At 48.8% G+C, this 19,463-nt stretch overlaps 2 protein-coding genes across 4 annotated transcripts in view; one reads left to right on the forward strand and one right to left on the reverse strand.

The window, feature by feature from the left end:
- The window catches only part of CWF19L2 (CWF19 like cell cycle control factor 2), a 28,261-nt gene extending 25,347 nt beyond the window's left edge, over window positions 1-2,914 (forward strand). The window contains exon 18 of the mRNA XM_061564028.1: window positions 2,053-2,914. Within this exon, the coding sequence (XP_061420012.1) occupies window positions 2,053-2,187 (135 nt within the window). The 3' untranslated portion in view covers window positions 2,188-2,914. The remainder of the gene's footprint in view (window positions 1-2,052) is intronic.
- Window positions 2,915-4,935: 2,021 nt separating this feature from the next.
- THEM6 (thioesterase superfamily member 6) lies at window positions 4,936-18,644 on the reverse strand. 3 transcript variants are annotated; one of them, XM_061564029.1, is made up of 5 exons: window positions 18,283-18,644; window positions 17,031-17,216; window positions 13,843-13,921; window positions 9,840-9,972; window positions 4,936-7,180 (listed from the first exon to the last, which is right to left on the reverse strand). In XM_061564029.1, exons 2-5 carry the CDS (start codon window positions 17,185-17,187, stop codon window positions 6,947-6,949), a joined length of 603 nt encoding a protein of 200 aa, XP_061420013.1. In that variant the 5' UTR covers window positions 17,188-17,216; window positions 18,283-18,644; the 3' UTR covers window positions 4,936-6,946. The 3 variants fall into 3 exon arrangements, with proteins under 3 accessions (XP_061420013.1, XP_061420014.1, XP_061420015.1); XM_061564030.1 differs by having other exon boundaries at window positions 17,031-17,245; XM_061564031.1 differs by lacking the exon at window positions 18,283-18,644 and having other exon boundaries at window positions 17,031-17,760.
- Between the last annotated feature and the right edge of the window lie 819 nt (window positions 18,645-19,463).

Genomic DNA, 19,463 nt, shown 5'->3' on the forward strand with positions numbered 1-19,463 from the left:
CATTAAAGAGTGGAACCCACCAAACATCTCAATGCAGGACCTTTTTCTGAAAAAAAAGCGGGTCTTAGGGTGAGATTGGGGAATTCAACAAATCAAGCCAAGGGTAGCAGCGTTCATCTTCTTGGTTCTTTCGGTAAAGTCACGTACAAGGGAAGTAATAAAATAATAAAAAGCAGCGTTATTGTTGTTACAATAATACGACACCGTCATCACAATGGGGCATGCTGCTGCATGTTACAGCTGTACGTCGGGGCGGCGGGCGGGAGAGCAAACTGACGCTTTTTGTGCTGCCTTGCGAGAGATTTGAGGCAGCCAACTGCGGGGGTTGTCTCAGATAAATTACTAGCTTTCATGCTCAAATGTCCCGTGTGCCTGAAACAATTTGCCATGCCTGCGATGCCGGCCTCTGACGTTGTTATCGTGCAAGACAGCTGGAATTTGAGCTTGTGGTATATTTTCTTCTTCTTTCTCTCGCTTTTCCATGCTCATTGGCTGTCAGTGGTTTTTTTTGTCTATTTTAAATTCGCTGCGGTGATTGTGTGTAATGAGCAAAATGCCCCGCATCTTTTCAGAACGCATTATCTATTTTTCTACACGCGCAAGTAACCTTCAACATCAAGCGTGGTTGAGTAATTGCTTGAATGTAAATGTTTTGCCATCGGTTTTTTCCCCCACTATTCTTTCTTGGCAGTGGTTTGAAATTAATTCATTTTCCATTGCAGGCTGATTAACTACCATAGCCTTGCAGTCCATAACTGGGTGCAACGGGGTTGCAGCAAGCATGTGTATTCAGGTCCAGTGCACATCGCTAAACATGCGGGGATGCAGCGTTGGGGTGGTGGCACAGTCGTTCGCACAATACGTGATGAACCCGGCGGTCCGAGTTCGATTGCCAGCCACGCATAACATCAGGGGCGATCAATATCCAAACCCTGTCCCTGAGCAGCCCCCTATCCCTTAAGAAATCCGTACTGACCAGCATGGTGAAGTATAGTCAAAAAAATACCCATGACCAACACGGTATGGTGAGGCTTTCATCCATCCAGCAGTAGATTTACGAAGAGCTATAAATAAATATACGCATTGGCATACTCGTGCCCATGTGTAAATGCACTGTGGGCACGGAGAGCCATGATCGGTTTCCACGACGCAAATTTACACTGGAAGGGAAAAGATCTTTACTGCACGCACTCACTGGAGCCTGATCTTGTATATGTTTTCGATAAATGCCATCGCAAAGTGAAGGAGAGGGGGAAAACAATTGCCGTGGCAGTCAGTGGGTATACTGGGAAATGAAAATCCTTGTATGAGGTGAACAAGGAGCAGAGTGAGAGTGGTGCATGTGCACTTGTGCCTGTTCACCCAAATACATGTCGATGTACAGACCTTTATTAACCCTCTGCTGAATGAGGGGTTACTTGCCATACTTAACCACGCCCATCAGTGGGTATTGGCGAAGGTGGTGAGCATGGACTAGCGAGCATATAAGCACAGTACAACAATCGATTGTGCTGCACTGCCCCCTCTGCTGCCTACAGAGTTTTGTATTTCCTTACACAAATTTACATTTTATCAGTCGCTGCACAAAAACTCATCACATTACCTTCGGTTGTCCACTGAATTTGGCTTTATTTCACGTGAGAATTCAAATATCGGTTTTACTGTTACTGACAAACATTATTCTGATATGCAGAGCGGGTATGAAAGTGCTGCCCCCTACTGTGTTACTTTCTGTTAATTTGGACCCAAGAGGTCAATTGTGATATCCGCCTCCGCGGGGCATTCTCCAAAACTACAGCTTACACCGCTCCGCGATAATTCCAGATGGGTTTTATCTTGAGAGACTAAACTCGCTCTCACTTATGCCTTAGCGTGGTCTGCTGGGATTATTGAACATCTCCAGCAAGTGTGTGTACATGATGCAGACGGATATGACAATTGGAACAAAACTGCGAGACTTTTACGATTTATTTATTGTTTTGAAGGGCCGATATTTTAAAAATGCGGTGGTTGTGCCGGGCTGCTTTCTTCTCCTCCCTGTGCCGCCTGCAGGAGATCTTGGGGGGCATGATGGACCTGGAGCCGCGGCGCTGGCGGAAGCCGTTTCGGGAGCCATTCGAGGAGCAGCGCAAGAAGGTGCTGCAGTTTGCACAGAGATGGAAGCCCCACGACTTCACCCGGAGCTAAGAACGAGCGGTGCAGGCAAGGGATAGCTCGCAACACGAGGAGCTGCTCCGTGATCCATTGGCTTCTGACATCTATTTCGCTCCTATGCTGTGGGAGCCTCTTCCATCACCTTCTTGAAGGAGGCTCTCAGTTCCCAAAGCTCCCCAGGACTTGGAGCGAAACGTCGGACGTCAATCCGAACGAATGGTACAACCGGAAAACACATTGGAGAGCTGAACCGTGACCTATGCCCTAGTGTGTTTAGCGGAGATTATCTGAACGTCTTCAGCAACCGTGTTATACGATGTCATAGTGTATGTTAACTCGGTGCTTTTGTAAAATGTTTCTACGGTGGGCTGCCGTGCAGCCGCCATGCAGCTAGTCACATGAGCTGACGATGGGGTCAACACTTCATATTTAGAGGGCTTTCAGGGACAGCTGAGTATGGTGCCACTGTTGGTGTCTGCCAGTGCTTTCCTAGTAGCCAATGGATAGGCATTGGCTCGCGGTTTTGAGCAATTAGCTTTGTGAACCACTGGGAAATTAATTGCGTAAGTCAAGTAAACTTGATCCAGGTTTAAGTGGGAAATTGTGGCATGATGTAATTCAGCTGGACATTGACATGTTCCTTCCATTTGTACAATACTGCCTGTACAATGTAACGTTTAAAGTTAATGTACATTTTTTTTAAATCCACCCCTGTGTAATCGTGTCATCTTTAACAAAAAATAAAAATGATGTGCATACACTTGTTTTTGCATACTGCCTGCTATGACGCGGTTTCAGTTGGAAGGTCATCGACACAGAACACGGAGAGAGAAAAAAAAAGTGCGCGTAAAAACATGGGAGAGAGACGCATCGTTGGAATATACATTGAGATCGAGAAAGAGGAACACTTGGAACATTCACGTGTTAACTTCATCATTCACGCTGAAGAAAAGTGAGCGGTCTTAGGCAGGTCACGGCACTATTATAAAGTGACGGTGACCAATGATGTAGTGGCAACCAGGGATTGGGATGCATCTGAGAGAGGACGACCTCGGAGGAGATGGATCGATGAAATCTACTCCCGTGCAGATGCTAGGTGGATTGTTATGTCGCACGATTTTTAATGCTGAAGACTTGGGAAGTCAGCCAGTAGTGGATTGATCATGGCTGATTGTTTAAAAAAATATTTGACGTTTGAAAATACGCATATTTAAAGCATGTTTTCCTTGAAAGTTGATGCATTCCGTCAAGGACCCAGAACCCATTGCCTTTCATCTCATTTGTGTAAGCTTCTTAACTTTTAGTGATTGATCAGACCATGAAAAGCATACTTCCTTTGATGTGAATTGTAAATGCGGTGCCGATATTTGAAATAAGAATCCGATTGGCTTATGTAACGGGTTATATTGGGTTGTGTACTGCACAGAAGCCCTCTATAATCAGCGTGTCTCAACTACCTTAAGTGCTATGCACTTAGCTCTAAACCCAAGGTTATGCAGCAGACTTGCCTGACAACTTGGTAATAATGCTCTTCACACCTTCAGCATTAGAGTGCTTTGGCATTATGAATTCTGTCCGCATATCTGTGCAAGTACCAGACCAACTACGGACAACTGTATACCCACTTAATTCAAATGTACATGCCAACTGGACAGTGTCCTGTACTAATTAACACTTCTGAATTAAATGTTTACTCTTTGACTGAACATTTTAGAAGCCAGCTTGTGGAAATTAGTGGGGGTTTTTTTTACCTAAACGGGTGGAACAAATGTCACTAAAATGGAAAAGTATGCAATTATTTTCAAATGCATGCAAACAGTTTATATTTTTTGGATAAGTTCCATGTCAAATAATGTTTATATTTCGTGTCATAACCTGGGGTAGTATTTCAAAATGTAATTGTAAGCTAAATGGGTTCAGAGATTCTTAGTTGTAATTGAGAAAGTATTTTAGAATTGCAGTGAACATTGCATTGAATATCGCAGTAAACATTGCAGTGAACATTGCAGTGAACATTGCAGTGAAAATTGCATTTAATGACCTTCACTCGAATCGATGCATGTATTCTGGGCTTAAAATTTTACATTCACGATGCAATGCTGCACCGATACCCTTGTGACGATCCATCTCGATATGGGCAATATATTTACCGTACTTCCTATTAGCCAACGGTAGCGGCGAGTGATACCTGCACTGGAACCCACCCCTCTTCAGCAACCCGGCATTGACCAGAGTGAATCATGGCCATATACAATCCCCATTACTGACACGGCATGGGGATGCCTACATCTAGCAGTAGAGTCACAAGAAATCAAGGGTGAAACAATCGATTGGGAAGATAGCTACACAAAACATTTTAGGTTGTTGCCTGTTGATGGTAATGGTACACTTTCACGAGCCGTTTGGTTAAGATACCACTAATATTTTAATGGCACCAACCCATTAGCCAAAAGTAAAGACACAAGCCTAACAGACTACAGTACAAATGTAGCAAGATTTAGACTATGTTGGGCCTTTATACGAAAAGTCGCATGCAAAACATTAAGGATGTGATTGGTTCAACTGCTGATGTAAAGAGGTGTCAATATATGCACACAATGAAGGGAATTAAGCAAGATTCAGAGCCCTTAATTACACGATAGATGTTCTGCTTATAGCATTTAAATTGATGACATTCCATCTAATTCCATGTCATCTTGTCTTTTAATGCAATTAATTAAATAGCATAATGTCATCATTGCTGCTCTATGGAAATCCGAACGAATGTTATCAAACAAGACGACCAATGCAACTTTTATTTTTAAGTGCTGCTTTATTGACATAAATATTTAAATTATACCTCTGAGTCACGACATTTCTGCGTATTTCAACGACGTTATCAATCCATATTCGCAACAGGGAACGCTTAACAGATGACACAGTTCTTTCACACCTTCGCATGATGGGGCTATGTGGTGGGCAACAGAGCACATCCATTGATTGACTGTACTATGCTCCCCACATTCACCGATTGGCACTTGCCAGCACGGTGAAGCATGGTCAAATAGCCCCCATGACCTGCATGGCGTAGGCAATGCCCTTGTCCAGCCTCATCAGACCCAAATCGACTCCGGCCACGATCCGCAGCTCGCAGCGACCTGCTGCTGCACCGTGTAAACCTCGCGTGCGATACGGCCAGTGCAGTTTCGGGGTCTCCGGCCCAAAGACCTGGAGCACGCTACCAGCTCATGTTCGGGATCCATCCCCGAGTCTGAGCCAGTTCCACAACAGACCCAAAACGGTGTTGTTTCAGAGAGCCTTCTTCAACGTGGGAACAATGCGCATTCGTGACGGGCTGGACTCAATATCAAATGTTCTTACTCGTCAGCAGTGGACCGACAATAGAGCTGTACATTTACGTGCCGTATGATGATGCTCGGTTTAAAGTTAGGCACATAACACCGAGTTGAGGCCTACATTCTTCCAATTTGTGACGGCCGCAATTGACTCCACACGTAAACAATTCACCTCCTCCCCCAAGAAATTCGATTCATTCGAGGTCGCAATTCAAAAATATCTATAATCATCTGTCTTTTCCTTCGTGGTGTCTCTCATTCATTGTGTCCCGTTTGAAGCTTAATTTGCTCCTCCTTCACCATAAAATTAACATTTAACCTATCTTTTGTGTATCGATTGCATGCACTAAGTCATTGAATCTCACACGTGACTCAATCCGTGCGTCGCGAGAGTAAGGATGGATATGGATCAATGCGATGATACAACGTTAGGTGCGTAATGTAGAGTTGCCACGGAGCTGTACTCGGTTATCAATGATACTCGGTTTATCAATGTTTCTCGGTTTTTTAAATCATACGTTTATCAACGGTGCAATGATACAACATTACATGCGGAATGTAGAGTTGCCACGAAGCTATACTCGGTTTATCAGCCTGGGAGCGATGGGGGAACGAGTCGACCCCATAACCGGACTTCAACTCACAACTTTTGCATTGCGAGGCATGCTGCTCACGACTGTACCACGCGGCCAGATATGGGCGAAAAAGAATGGACAGGAAAAGCCACAATTATAAGGACAATTAAAAACATTCACTATTTACTGCCGTTTTGAATTAATGACAGAGACGGTGGGTCCGCTTTGAAATCATGAATGGAAACGAGCTTTGGCTTGCTTAACCGCTCTAAACGGGCTCATTACATTCCATAACGATGACATATTTGGAGATTGCACACGCACAACTTTTAAATAACCATACAATACGCGGTGGCAAAGTTTGCCTCTAGTGCCAAAGCAAAATCACCTGAGCAATACGATAACATTTACAACACGCAACCTGCTAGCGACATGACAAGTTTAATCTCGGTACAATTCATCAATATTAGTTGTCAGACACTTTTGTCTCTGGCACTAGTGGGGCTCCAGTGCTAAAGTTCCATGGGCCAAGACCAGATATTTCACTTGTCAGTACCACCTAAGGTGTAGGTTCTCATACAATTATTATTTTTTGGCTGGATGCATGAATGGCTTCCGCTAAATCAAATGACATGTACATTTGGTATTCGTACCATTTTAAAAGTGCAAGGCTCTCACGAAGGTAAGTTGTACTTCACAGACCTAGTTTGAAGCAGTTTCTGCTTTTGGGGGGCAATGTCGCTAACGTGTTTTCCCATCGAGTGATTTTTAAGGTAATTCTTCAAATTTTTTAAGACAAATTTTGCCACCTTCGGCGGTAGCGATTTCTGCTTTGGCCCATGGACAGCGAGCGAGCGTGCGGCCCCCCACCCACCCACCACCCTAGCTGCTGTTGCGCAGCATCTCGCTGCTCTGGCGGTTGTACTCGAGCCAGCTGAGGACCTCTGGCGGCGGGTCGGGCCCCTGGACGGCGCGGCGGCACAGCAGGCGCAGGATGTGCTCGGGGCTGGTGCCCGTCACGTTGAGCCGCGCCAGCGCGATGGCCGCCACGAAGCCATCGCTCTGCATGATGACTCGCTGCTCCACGTAGAACGCCTTCTCGTCCCAGCACAGGATCTGCACGGAGCCGACGGTGACGGTGGGAGGAGACAAAGAGCGGGCGACGTGACGCGTCGGGCCGTGTTCATTTAGTGAGTTTTTCTGAAAAATGTTAGTTTAGTCGGTGACAACCTGTGGAATCTTGGTCGAGTCTTAGGCTGTGGATTTCACGGTGATCGTTTGCTTAGCTTGGTCGACGAGAGAAGTGAAACGTGAGAGCCACTCTAAGTGTTAAAATGTTATGTGAGAGGCATGCAGTACCCCCTACCGAATATCAGGTCAGCCAATCAAAAACTCGGTAGATATTATTTTATACGTACAAATCGTATTAAGACGTGCTTGCCACGAGTCCACTGCAGTTTCTAATAATGTCAATACAGCCTCAGTGTGCACCTTTTTAAATCCTTTATATTAAGTTCACTTGCTTGCTTGCGCGCTTACGACAGTGCAAATATTTCGGTCGTTTTTTAACCCACTTCCCGTGATCCAATCGAGCTGACATTTTGCACACAGACTCGTTGTGCGTGACAATTTATTTTCGTGAAAATTTTTTTCAAAAATTTTACACTTTTTAGGTAAATTTTTTTTATATTTAATTACCAATTGCTTAATGGTGGCAGGCAATCATCTGACCCATAGGTGGCAGCCATCTCAAGCCAGAGGACGAGAGGACTCTAGCCGCCTGTTTCAAAGACCAATGTGGGCTGGGTTGTGGCCCGTTGAACACGCATATAAAGTATTTATAGTGAAAAACTTTGTTTTTACGGGTTAATTTTTTTCAGACTAGTTAATTTTACCGTGTCATCGTCATGCCTCATGGGATTCGTCCACTCATAGCCGCAGTGGACTAGAATAAAATACTTTGCGGACAAATATTTAATTCACTTACATTACGAACAAACCAAAAGCTATACCAGATAGAGTTGCTTATTTGATCATCGGTTTTTCGAAAATAGTTTTTAGGAATCAAACGTTGTATCCAAAATTCAAGGAATCGACTCATTGAATGCAGTACCCTGTTCATCACAGTGGCACCGATGACCACGCCCAAAACGATCCAATGTCAGTGTTCAACGACAGCCATCATAGGACATCAGTGGCAGGGCTCATGAATCACCACACGGCGTGTTTGAACAGACACCGAGACACAAACAGGGCTGCACTTTTAGACATCGATGTATGCAGCAAACGGATGATCATCAAATTTATTCATATTTTTTGCATATAAAATTATCGATAAAGGAAAAATGCCAAGCAAGGTGGAGAGAGTGTCGCCCAGGTCAGGAGGGTCATCATGGCCAGTAGCACCGATGCCACCGCACCTCGTTATATCTTCCTTTATTCACACAGGAAAGCATCACTGGTCTTTCAGTGGGGTCCTGCTTGACTACGAACTCGCAGCCCTGTAGGTGGAAGTCTCGTGCGCATATCTTTTCGGTGATTATCATTAATTATTATCGTACGCTGTCCAATCGTCTTGGCGCGGATTCGGCCTAACGGCCGCAAAGGGTAGGTTACGCTGATTCAACCCAATACGCAGCTGGCGGTGGTACGGATACGCGTGATGGGTCCGTGCGATTGTGAACGGCATTCACTCGTTATTCACGAACATTTGCTATCCGCAATTTTGGCGATGCGCGAACCACATCTGGAACTCTACACGAGTGCATCGAGAGGAAGAGAGATAATGTGATGAGAAAAAGTGATAAGAGATCAAGTAATGAAACAGAACGTAATTAGATCATTCAGTCAGCCCTTGCTTTTCTATGGACTATCCAGATCACCCCCAAGTCTATCCAGATGTGTCTATGTAGGAGTAGTAACAACATCACAACGATCATCATCATCATTGTCGTCAGCATCGTCGTTACTGCATCCTACTGTGCTGCATCATCATAGTTGAAGGTCGGTTAATTTATAAACTATGATCTAATACTTTATATTTATTTGCATTTACTTTGTGCTTATTAAAACCATTTTTGTATTTGTGTTATGATAATTTTCACATTTAACAACTTATTTATGCATTTAAATGTTCTCGTAGGCCAATATCATTATCCGCTAAATGTGCTTTTCACGAGCGTCTCCGGAACGTATCCCTGGGGAATAACGAGGGGAATGCCCTGCGCCGCGTCGGTGGAAACGGCGCGGTAAGCCGTGGTGGCGGTGGTAGTGGTGGTGGTGGCGGTGGTAGTGGTGGCGGTGGTAGTGGTGGTGGTGGCGGTGGTAGTGGCGGTGGTGGTGGCGGTGGTGGCGGTGGTGGTGGTGGTGGCGGCGGTCGTGGTGGTAGTGGTGGTGGTAGTGGTGGTGGTGGCGGTGGTGGTGGCGTTGGTGGTGGTGGTGGTAGTGGCGGTGGTGGTGGTGGTGGCAGTGGTAGTGGTGGTGATAGTGGTGGTGGTGGTGGCGGTGGTGGTGGCGGCGGTGGTGGTGGCGGCGGTGGTGGTGGTGGCGGCGGTGGTGGTGGTAGTGGTGGTGGTAGTGGTGGTGGCGGTGGTGGTGGTGGCGGTGGTGGCGGTGGTGGTGGTGGTGGTGGTGGTGGCGGTGGTGGTGGTGGTAGTGGCGGTGGCGGTGGCGGCGGCGGCGGCGGCGGCGGTGGCGGCGGCGGTGGTGGCGGCGGCGGTGGTGGTGGTGGTGGTGGTGGTGGCGGTGGTGGTAGTGGCGGTGTGACCCTCCTCACCCGCGACCGGATGACGAATCTCTGCAGGAAGCGCAGCGAGCGGCGGTAGCGGATGGTGGAGGCCCCAAGCACCATGCCGCCCCGCAGCTCTCGCATGGCCTTGATGATCCCGTGGGTGATGCACAGCGCCGTCCTGTGCATCCGTTCAACAAGAGACGCTCAGAGGTTATCATCATTATTATTATTGCTTGTTAGGCCAGGAAAGCCTCGCTGCGCACGGTTGAACTTTATTTTTTGTGCGCGGCTGCACTTTATTTTGCTCGGTCGATTGTTAACCACTGAGGTTGTGACGGGTTTTTTTTAAATATAATCATTCTTGCTGTTCTATGCCCCCTGTACTGTTCTCATTCTGTTGCCGTGTGCACTGATGCCTACTTTATTGAGGGCAATATTGACACGTAAATTAAATACTGATTGACTGAATAGTATGACTTTTTTCTAGGATGGTCCTGCCAAGTTTTCTCAGTAGGGGGGGGGGGGCGTAATTGCTACGTAGATTCTAATTGAGTAATTTAGGGGTCATTTTTCAAACTTATTGTCAAATTTAGACCACAACGCCGGCCCGCGGCGGCCTACTCTTGCGAATTATGTCACGGGATCTTTGATGCCACTTTACCCGTGAGACAGATGGTTGTTGTGCGTGCTCTAATAACCAGGGCGGCCACTGGATTTGAACCAGGCATGTCTGCAACAAGCGGCGAACGCGCTCTTGTGAGGCCGTGTCGCCACCCGTGATAATCCAATGGGGGGTAGGAGAGGTCAACCGGCGCTGTTTCTGTCTCTTGCTGCCATCAGAAGCTGGCCTCAATGGGGCTCATGAGGGAGAGGGCCTTATTGAGACCAGCAGGGCCCACTCCATGAGCTTGCTTGCTGTTCATTCGTTCATTCGACAACACAAGACGATCTGGAGTTAGTCAAGAAGCGATCTACAGGTACCGAAATGTAATATTCGGGTGCATTTCGGGACCTACATCTGAACAGACTTGCATTGGCTGAAGCTTTGCTCTGATGCAGCATTTCCTCCCAGACTCCAGTTCTTGCACCCCAGCACAGTACATTTGTTTTATTTACCAATATTTTTCCCCGACCACGCTTACCAATCTTCACCATTCAAATACACATTCGTCCCCTTACTGCATGAGCTTGTTTGGTTCGTAAACACATCCCATGTGATGTAAACAGCGCCAAATCAAATGAAGAGATCTTGTTTCCATGCGGGTAAGTGTTTACCAACCATCAGGCGGGTGAATCATGTAACATCTTGAATAGTACTTGACTGGAGAAAATAGGCAAATGTTAAACGGCTGACGGTGTTATATGGGGCTGTCAATATGTTGTCGGAGTTGGATATTAAATGAATATGTATCTTTATAAATCTACACACTTCTTATTCTGCTAAGACGTCATCACATAAGGCTGCGTGAGATATTCATAATAAGCCGAACATGTTGAGCTCTTGCTCCAACATTGTCTGCCAATTACACATCAGGGTTGGTTGCCAGCAAAAATAGAACCTTGCTAAGAGCACTTTCCAAAAAATATATAACTGGGCTTAAAGGATCCGTATTTTTATTCAAGTTGTAATTCTACTATGGGGGTTTATATTTATAGGTAGACTTTACAGTCAATGACGAATGTTCTAAATAATTTAATGAAACCACCAAGAGGCACTTGTGTGACTCGCTTGCCCAGCTTGTCTGCACGGCACGTCTCTTCAACGCCGCTGTGGCCTACGGACGATGACTGCGCGCGTCACCACCCCCAACCCATGTCCATTCGCTTCAGTCAGAACGAACGGCCGCTCGGACATCGTGCGGTGACGGCAGTGTGTGTGTGCCGCGTCAAGCCGCTTCAAATCTTTTTTGTACTTGAACCTAAACATCAAACAGCAGGCCACCACAGGCAGTGCCATCAGCACGGTGACCACATGTCCCCTAATGAGACGCAGTCTGGTTCGTGACAAACAAACAAAAATCAGCCGGGCTGATTCACTGCTTGAAAAAAAATGGAGGTGCGATTCACATTTGGCCGTGTGCCTTGGCGTTACAAGAATTGTCGCCCATAGCGGGGTGCGGGGCCCGGGGCGCTCTTGCCAACGTGCGCGTTGACACTCCAAGTGGTAGCATACGAAGGAGGCGAGGGGGGGGGGGCAGGGCCAAGCGTGAAGAGTGAACTCGACGTTCTCTCTGGGCACGGCACTGTCCTGCGCGTCTCTGGAGAGCGCCGTGCCGTGCTGCAGCTGTCTGTATAAACGAGGGCAGGTGCCGGTGAAAGGTTGTCTGGACAATGATGTTTACCGCAGACCTCCATTTTCCAATTATTCCACAATCGCAAGGCGCGGTGCCTTGAATGCAAAATCATTGCACGGCAATTTCTTTTTCTTTTCAATAGGTAAAAAAAAACTGGCGGTAATAAATAAAACATTGGTGCGCTGTGCGTAATTAAATGCGTATGCAGACTCGCCCTGCATCAATGTTTGCTTCGATCTCTGAAAATGTACCATTGGCCCAGGCTTGATTGTCCCAGAACAACATTATTCCGCACAATTGGGGTCATCGCCACTGATAACACTGTCGTGGCTGTCGTCACCTTGAATCATCTCAGATTTTTTTTCTTCTGAAAGCCACACACACACACGCACGCGTGGCTTTTATATTAACTTGCGCGAATGATACCGCACTGTTGTCAAATTGTAACACAGACACACACACTTACAGACGGAGGTTATTACATTTCTTGCGGATGACGATGCCTCTTCTGCAATGCTGGAATGTGAGCGAACGTCACCCATTTGTCTTACCCGAGGACACGGGGCAGTGTGTAGCAAGGGCAATCACAAACGACAGCAAGCGGCCAAAGGTCAGTGTTGCCACTTATACCTGTTCTTTTTCACCTATCCTGCCACTGGGTCTTGCCGCTTACATTTACACGAATACAACTAAATGCCGAATTGCAGCTTTGCAGCATGCACCGCTCAACGGAAGTGTAACGATGCTCTGACTCGGCGATTCATATTGATCCTTGAGCTCACGGTACGCACACCGAATCGCGCGTGTAAACATAGTCGTAGGGGTTACGCGATCACACGTCGCCACGGTGGTCGGTGCAGATTGTTCAAGGTGGGCAGTATGGACGTGGGGGCATAGAAGCACAGTACAACATTGCTTATTTCTCCACAGTCCTCTGCTGCCCACATATGTAGCCTCGCAGCTTTTAGCTTCCCAGGTCTGGCGAGATCGGGTGCATTCCCGTTGATTTGTTCAGAGGCTTCTGTCACAATACGCATACTGAACCATATTCACACAATTTGGTTACAACCTCAGCACAGTACTCGGGAGGTACAGCAGTGGTAGTAGGCCCACTCTGCCTTGAACCCGGTGACCCGACCTCGATTCCATTTGTGGCAGGCGAAATCTGAACCAGACCTGGGCCCCGCTTTTCACCCACCGGCACTGACCAGCGTGGTGAAGTATGATTAAATAAACCCCGTGGGGAAGCCTGCATCCAGCAGTGTTTTCACAAAAGAGCCTGTAACTCATAGACGGATGTAATCGGTGATCAGATTGCAGCTGCAGGCCAGCCCATAGTGGCTGCTCGATGTAAACAACAACAACAACACAATAATTGTTTCCTGAATCGAACCACGGCCGTGAATGGTGACAACTCATGGAATCACGATTGGAGAGGGGTGGGGGCGAGTATCGTTACACCTCTGGCGATCAATCACACCAGGATGCACCCTGAGCCCTCGTTAAAAGTTTCTGCAGCTGACGGCTACGGCTGCTGTATAAGCGGAGAGAGATATTCTGTTCCCGGGGTTTTACGAGCTCAGGACTGACAACTCTTTCCCTGTGGCCAAAGCCGGGGAGAGAATTGCAATCCGGACTTCAAAGCAAAGCAAAGAGCGCGACGGCTCAGCACGCCCACACTGCGATAGACGCGGGCGACCGAGCGCAAGCGACCGTTGCCTCCCGAGTTCATGTGGACGCCGCCGCCACCATACCTGGCAAAGTCGCACTCCCGCAGGTAGCGCGCGTTGTTCATGTGTCCCATGTGGTCGATGTCGCTCAGCAGCACGATGCCTGCGAAGGCGACACGGGGCGGACGTAATGAGCGCACGTTTTCGTTTTCCGGGAGGGGGGGAAAGAGCAGTAATACCCGGGGGGGGACCTGGGGGTCACGGTCACATTTTAATTGTGTCCTGATACCGCTCCGCTTTGAGCGGCGGTGCACAGTTTAGACACCTGGGGCCAGCACGAAATGCAAGCCGCACAGTTACGCTTAGAGCCTGAATTTCCCACTCGATATTTTACGGAACGCCGCTGGGCTGGCTTGGAGTACGAGCTATCGGCATGAGGCACTACCGCCGGATAACAAAACATTCATAACAATTTGATATTATTGTAATGTATGAGTATATCTAATGTGCGGGCAAATTATATTAAAATTATGAAATAAGAATTTTCCATTTGCAGATGGTCATATTTTACTTACTTTTTCTGTCTTCAAGTTATATTCTATATGTGCTATCAGTATGGCGTCATGAGACAAAGGCACTTTTATTTGAAACGCTCACAGCAAGGAATGGTCATGGAAGATGAAGTGATGGACCTACTTCTGAAGTTCCTTCAGTTCGGCCTATTACTGGTAGGAACCCACTGGTGCCACCAGCCCACAGGGGATTATAGTGTCCGTCCGTCGTGGAGGGAGGGGCTGGGTGGGGAGGGAGGGGCTGGGTGGGGAGGGGAGGGTGGGGAGGGACTGGGTGGGGCTGGGAGAGGAGGGTGGGGAGGGGCTGGGTGCGGAGGGTGGGGTGGAGTGGGGAGGGGCTGGGTGGGGAGGGTGGGGCTGGGTGGGGGATGGGAGGGGTGGGGCTGGGTGGGGAGGGGCTGGTCACCCCGTGGTGCCCTTATAAAACTCAACGTTTTACCTACTCACGCCGGCTTGTGCCCGCCCTCAGTCGGGCATATTTGCGCAATACACCACGCCGCCGTTGACCCTGGCCATTGACCGAGCAACCCAACGTTCCTACCAACTCCCTCCGCAGGAATGTGTTTATCCACATGAGCAGGACACCTTTGACATGCCCTGCGAAGAGCATGCTACTGAAGAACCTGGAACAACTTAAGAACCTGGGATCAGTTGCATAAAACAATTTAAATCGACGTCAATTACGGGAGTTGCTTGCTTCAGGTGTTTTATTTAACTGGCCACAGATATGAACGTGGGATCTCAGCAATACCAGCTCGCTGCTCTTGACACGGTATTAGCCTTCTGAGCCACCCCGGGGCCACTTCCTGATGGTAATTCCTGTATTCACCTGAACACGTGCTTATTAAAAATATTGCACTATTATTCAAGTGAATATGTATCGTACGCTCATGAAGCTATAGGAACGTATTACCTACTCGGGTTGACATTATTACACGCACGACTTATTTAGAACGACCGAAAATACCCTTTCGGAGGAATCCGTGTTAACAGTTGTTAGCGCGCTGTAATTAACCTGCACACTTGAGCTTGATTCCAGGCCATAGCGACTAACATCATTGGCGAGTGACATTTGAACCAGTCCTGGGACTTTCACCAACCGATGTGGTGAAGTATGGTCAAACAACCCACATAACTGGCACGGCATGGGGAGGTCCTGATCAAGCATTGGAATTGCAAGTAGTGTATTTATTTATTTATTCCAAGGGAGACCAAAGAAAAACTCAAAGTAGTGCAAGGCAACAGAAGCGCCAAACTCAAAACTCGGATGTTTGTATGTGAAACTTAGATTTAGCCTGGGCAAAGATATTGAACCTATATTAAAAAAAAACCAGTTAAAATTACACCGTCCAAGTAATAAAGAATCTGAAAGCGAATGTTAACACCGCGTATGAGGCAAATGTTATCATTGACTACTTCTGTTTATGGCCCATTATTCGGGCTCGTTAAAAAAAAAGTCGTTGGCCACAAACCTGTCTCCTGAAGGCAGGAAACCCCCTACAAGACATCGCGGCTGATGATGTGTATGACGTCATCAAGTCCAGACCACCACCTCCCGTCCAGTGGCACACGTGGGACCATAGTTGGGACTTTCCCCCTCCCCCCTATCCAACTACTGTATATACGTGTTGTCTAATTAGTTGAATTATTGAAATAATTCCTGGTCCCATCATCGCTGACCTCCAATTATAATCAGCAGAGTAATCAAATACCCACGTAATTTTATATCCCAGCTGGGCAATGTCAGGTTTACACTCTACAACTCTAAAACACATTGTTACGAATTGCACATTCTGAATGTGCCACTGATGAATCCGCGTGTTGTATGGAGAGCTCAGGCTTGACCTTCACACGAAGCCCTTGGAATTTTACATCATGTGCACAGCAGCAGTGGCAGCAAGCACGCCTGTGGCGGTTCTTGCTGTGCGGCGTAAGACTGCAACTGCAGCCTCCGAGCCTCGCCGTGTTCACGACCACCCTCTTGTATAATAAACAACATGTCCTGGCATATCGCAGTGCATATCATTTGGTACTGGATTAATTCAGCAATCGAGCAAAAAAAACTGATTAATCGGTTAAAGCTTCATTTTTACCTGGTTTCGCAACGCATTTCAACCCCTATCTTAGCCGAAATACCCAAACCTTCGTGTAAAACTAGATTTAAATTATTGCTCAACCCACTGTTAAATTAAAACCCACCTAAAGAAGATACGGGGGTTCATGTATACTGTGTGTATGTATATATATGTTTTGATATATTTGCAGTAAGTCGAGCTTTTTTGAACAGTTGTTGAGCATAGGCCCGAAGGCCCCAAACACGCCCAGCGGCCAGCAACAAACAGCACCGACAACTTTGTCGGTGCGTGAAAAGGATGATTTTGTAAGAGCTTTGGGAAGGAGACGATCATAGGAGGAGACGGGGGGGGGTTCCAAAGCGGAGCAGTCGTGCGGAGAAAGAAGCATTAAGCGAGACGCGTTGCAACCTTGCTATGCTGTGCTGGTGGTTTGAGCACAGCATGGAAGACACGAAACAGGCGTCGAGTCCTCGCCACCCTGCAATCCTCCGTGGCTATTACAACAGGACGTGTGCATGGGCAGGACGGGCGAATAAAAACATTCGATGGATGCGTGAGTCTGGGGTGGGTGGGTGGTGGTGGTGGGGGGAGTGCGCGCAGATGGCAGCAGCGTGTTTGAGTTTACCGTGGTACCCGTGTTCCTTGAGTACATCCTTCTCCTGCCTGCGCATTAGTGCGGCGCCCACCGTCATCAGCATCCTCACGAAATACCACGCGTCTGCGCCCACGAAGAGCGCCAGCAGCACCACCAGCACCAGCAGCACCACGGACAGCAACAGCATCGCGGCGGTGACGGTGGTGGCACTGCGCACTAGGGCGTGGGCCGGCACGGACGGAGGTCTGCTAGTGAGTGTTGTGTTGCGTGTGTGTGTCGGAAGGGCTGTGTGTGTGTTGCGTGTGTGTGTCGGAAGGGCTGTGTGTGTGTGTTGCGTGTGTGCAGTGCTGTGGAGAGCGAGTGTGTGTGTGTCGGAAGGGATGTGTGTGTTTGTGCGTGTGCAGTGCTGTGGAGAGAGAATGTAAGTGTGTGTGTCGGAAGGGACTTGTGTGTGTTGCCCGTGTGTGTCGGAAGGGCTGTGTGTGCAGTGCTGTGGAGAGCGAGTGTAGGTGTGTGTGTGTGTGTCGGAAGGGACGTGTGTGTGTTGCCCGTGTGTGTCGGAAGGGATGTGTGTGTGCGCGTGTGCAGTGCTGTGGAGAGTGTAAATGTGTGTGCGTGTCAGAGTGGCTGTGTGTGTGTGTCGCAGTGGGTGGGTGTGTGTGTCAGAGTTGATGAACGTATGTGCGTGTGTCAGAGAGCGTGTGTGTGTGTCAGAGGGAGTGTGCGTGTGTGCACGTGGTCTGGCACAAGCGCCGTGGGGACGTCACGGTCACTTAGTGGCGAATGGCGGCTGCTGCTGTTGCGTAAGAGGCGCTGTGCGCAGTGGAGAGACTGCGTGTGTACAGTGTGACTGTGTGTGTGTGACTGCGTGTGGACAGAGCACAGGCGGGGATTGCGCGTGTGTGTGACTGTGTGTGTGTGACTGTGTGTGTGTCTGTGTGTGTGACTGTGTGTCTGTGTGTGTGACTGTGTGTCTGTGTGACTGTGTGTGTCTGTGTGACTGTGTGTGTGTGACTGCGTGTGGACAGTGCACAGGCGGGGATTGCGCGTGTGTGTGACTGTGTGTGTGTGACTGTGTGTGTGTGACTGTGTGTGTGTGTGTGACTGTGTGTGTGTGACTCTGTGTGTGACTGTGTGTCTGTGTGTGTGACTGTGTGTGTCTGTGTGTGTGTGACTGTGTGTGTCTGTGTGTGTGACTGTGTGTGTCTGTGTGACTGTGTGTGACTGTGTGTGTGCAACGTGGGGAGCGGTGGTGCAGCGGTTAGCGCGCTGCGCTACGAACCTGGCGATCCGGGTTCAATTCCCGCTCACGGCCAACACCAAGTGACGAGTATCTGCACCGGTTCTGAACCTCGCCTAGGTCGACTCGGCCTCAAATGAGTACCTGGTGCGCTGTGTAAACATCGCCACTGGGGAGACAAAGGCGGCCGGGCGTGGTTGTTGCCCACCCCACCCCCTCGTGTGCCGTGCCGGCCTTTAAAGGTGCTGCTCGCTAACAGCACTTGCCCCTACAGTCTGTTGCAGGCTACACGGGAGGGGGAGGATCTTTGTCTGTTTTCTGTGCAATCGCAAGAGGCCGGCTCGCGTGGCGGCGGCTGCGGCGGCCCAAGAGCGCCGACGTCGCGTCGACGTCGCGGTGACGTCGGCCGTGGCCGTCTGGCGAATCGCGGGCCACGATGTTGGCTGTGGGGTCGGGCTGGGGGAGGAGGGCGGTGGGGAGAACAGCGCGAGCACGCGCATCAGCCACGTGCACGCGCACCAGCCACGCGCCACGAGCACGCGCGTCAGCCACGTGCACGCGCACCAGCCACGCGCCACGAGCACGCGCCACGAGCGCGCGCCCATCAGCCACGTGCACGCGCACCAGCCACGCGCACGCGCCCATCAGCCACGCGCACGCGCCACGAGCACGCGCCACGTGCACGCGCGCACGAGGATGCTCGTGCTCGCTGTCGTGAAGGTCAACTCGGTCTCGAATGAGACTGTTCCACCTGCAGGGCCCAATTAAGATTTAGTTGGCCCCTGAGCTACAGGTACTGTGAGCACCCCCCCCCCCCCCCCAGTAATATTTTTAAAGGGGGAAACAAAGTTAAAGAAAAATAAAATTTTATTTTTACAAGGCGAGCAACAATTAAAATTCAGCATTCACAAATTAAACAACTTTTCACCTAATCTCTGGAGGCCCTCCAGCTGGCTACAGCCCCTAAAGCCCCGTGCCTTAATCCGGCCCTGTACACCTGCTGCGGTGCGTAACAACAACAGCAACACAAAGCACATCGCCTATAGAGAGACAAAGACGGGTGGGCGTGGGGCTGGCCACCCTGCCCCTTTGTGCCGTGCCGGCCTGCACAGCTGCTGACTCGCTCGCGGCTCTTGCCCCAAGAGTCTTGCTAAAGGATCAGTTTAACACGTGGCAGGCTTTCGCGACCAATATTATTCATGATCAACGTTTTTGGGTTAGAT

Source organism: Lethenteron reissneri, chromosome 32, assembly GCF_015708825.2.
Source record: "Lethenteron reissneri isolate LAM-NWPU_2019-01 chromosome 32, ASM1570882v1, whole genome shotgun sequence".
NCBI lineage: Eukaryota > Metazoa > Chordata > Hyperoartia > Petromyzontiformes > Petromyzontidae > Lethenteron > Lethenteron reissneri.

Coding starts and splice junctions, on each gene's coding strand:
- THEM6 (XM_061564029.1), bottom strand. CDS start 17,187: ATGCTGTTGCTGTCCGTGGTGCTGCTGGTGCTGGTGGTGCTGCTGGCG. Junction 13,922..17,030: donor CAAGGAACACGGGTACCACG/GTAAACTCAAAC, acceptor TCGCCTTCGCAG/GCATCGTGCTGCTGAGCGAC. Junction 9,973..13,842: donor CGGGAGTGCGACTTTGCCAG/GTATGGTGGCGG, acceptor ACGGATGCACAG/GACGGCGCTGTGCATCACCC.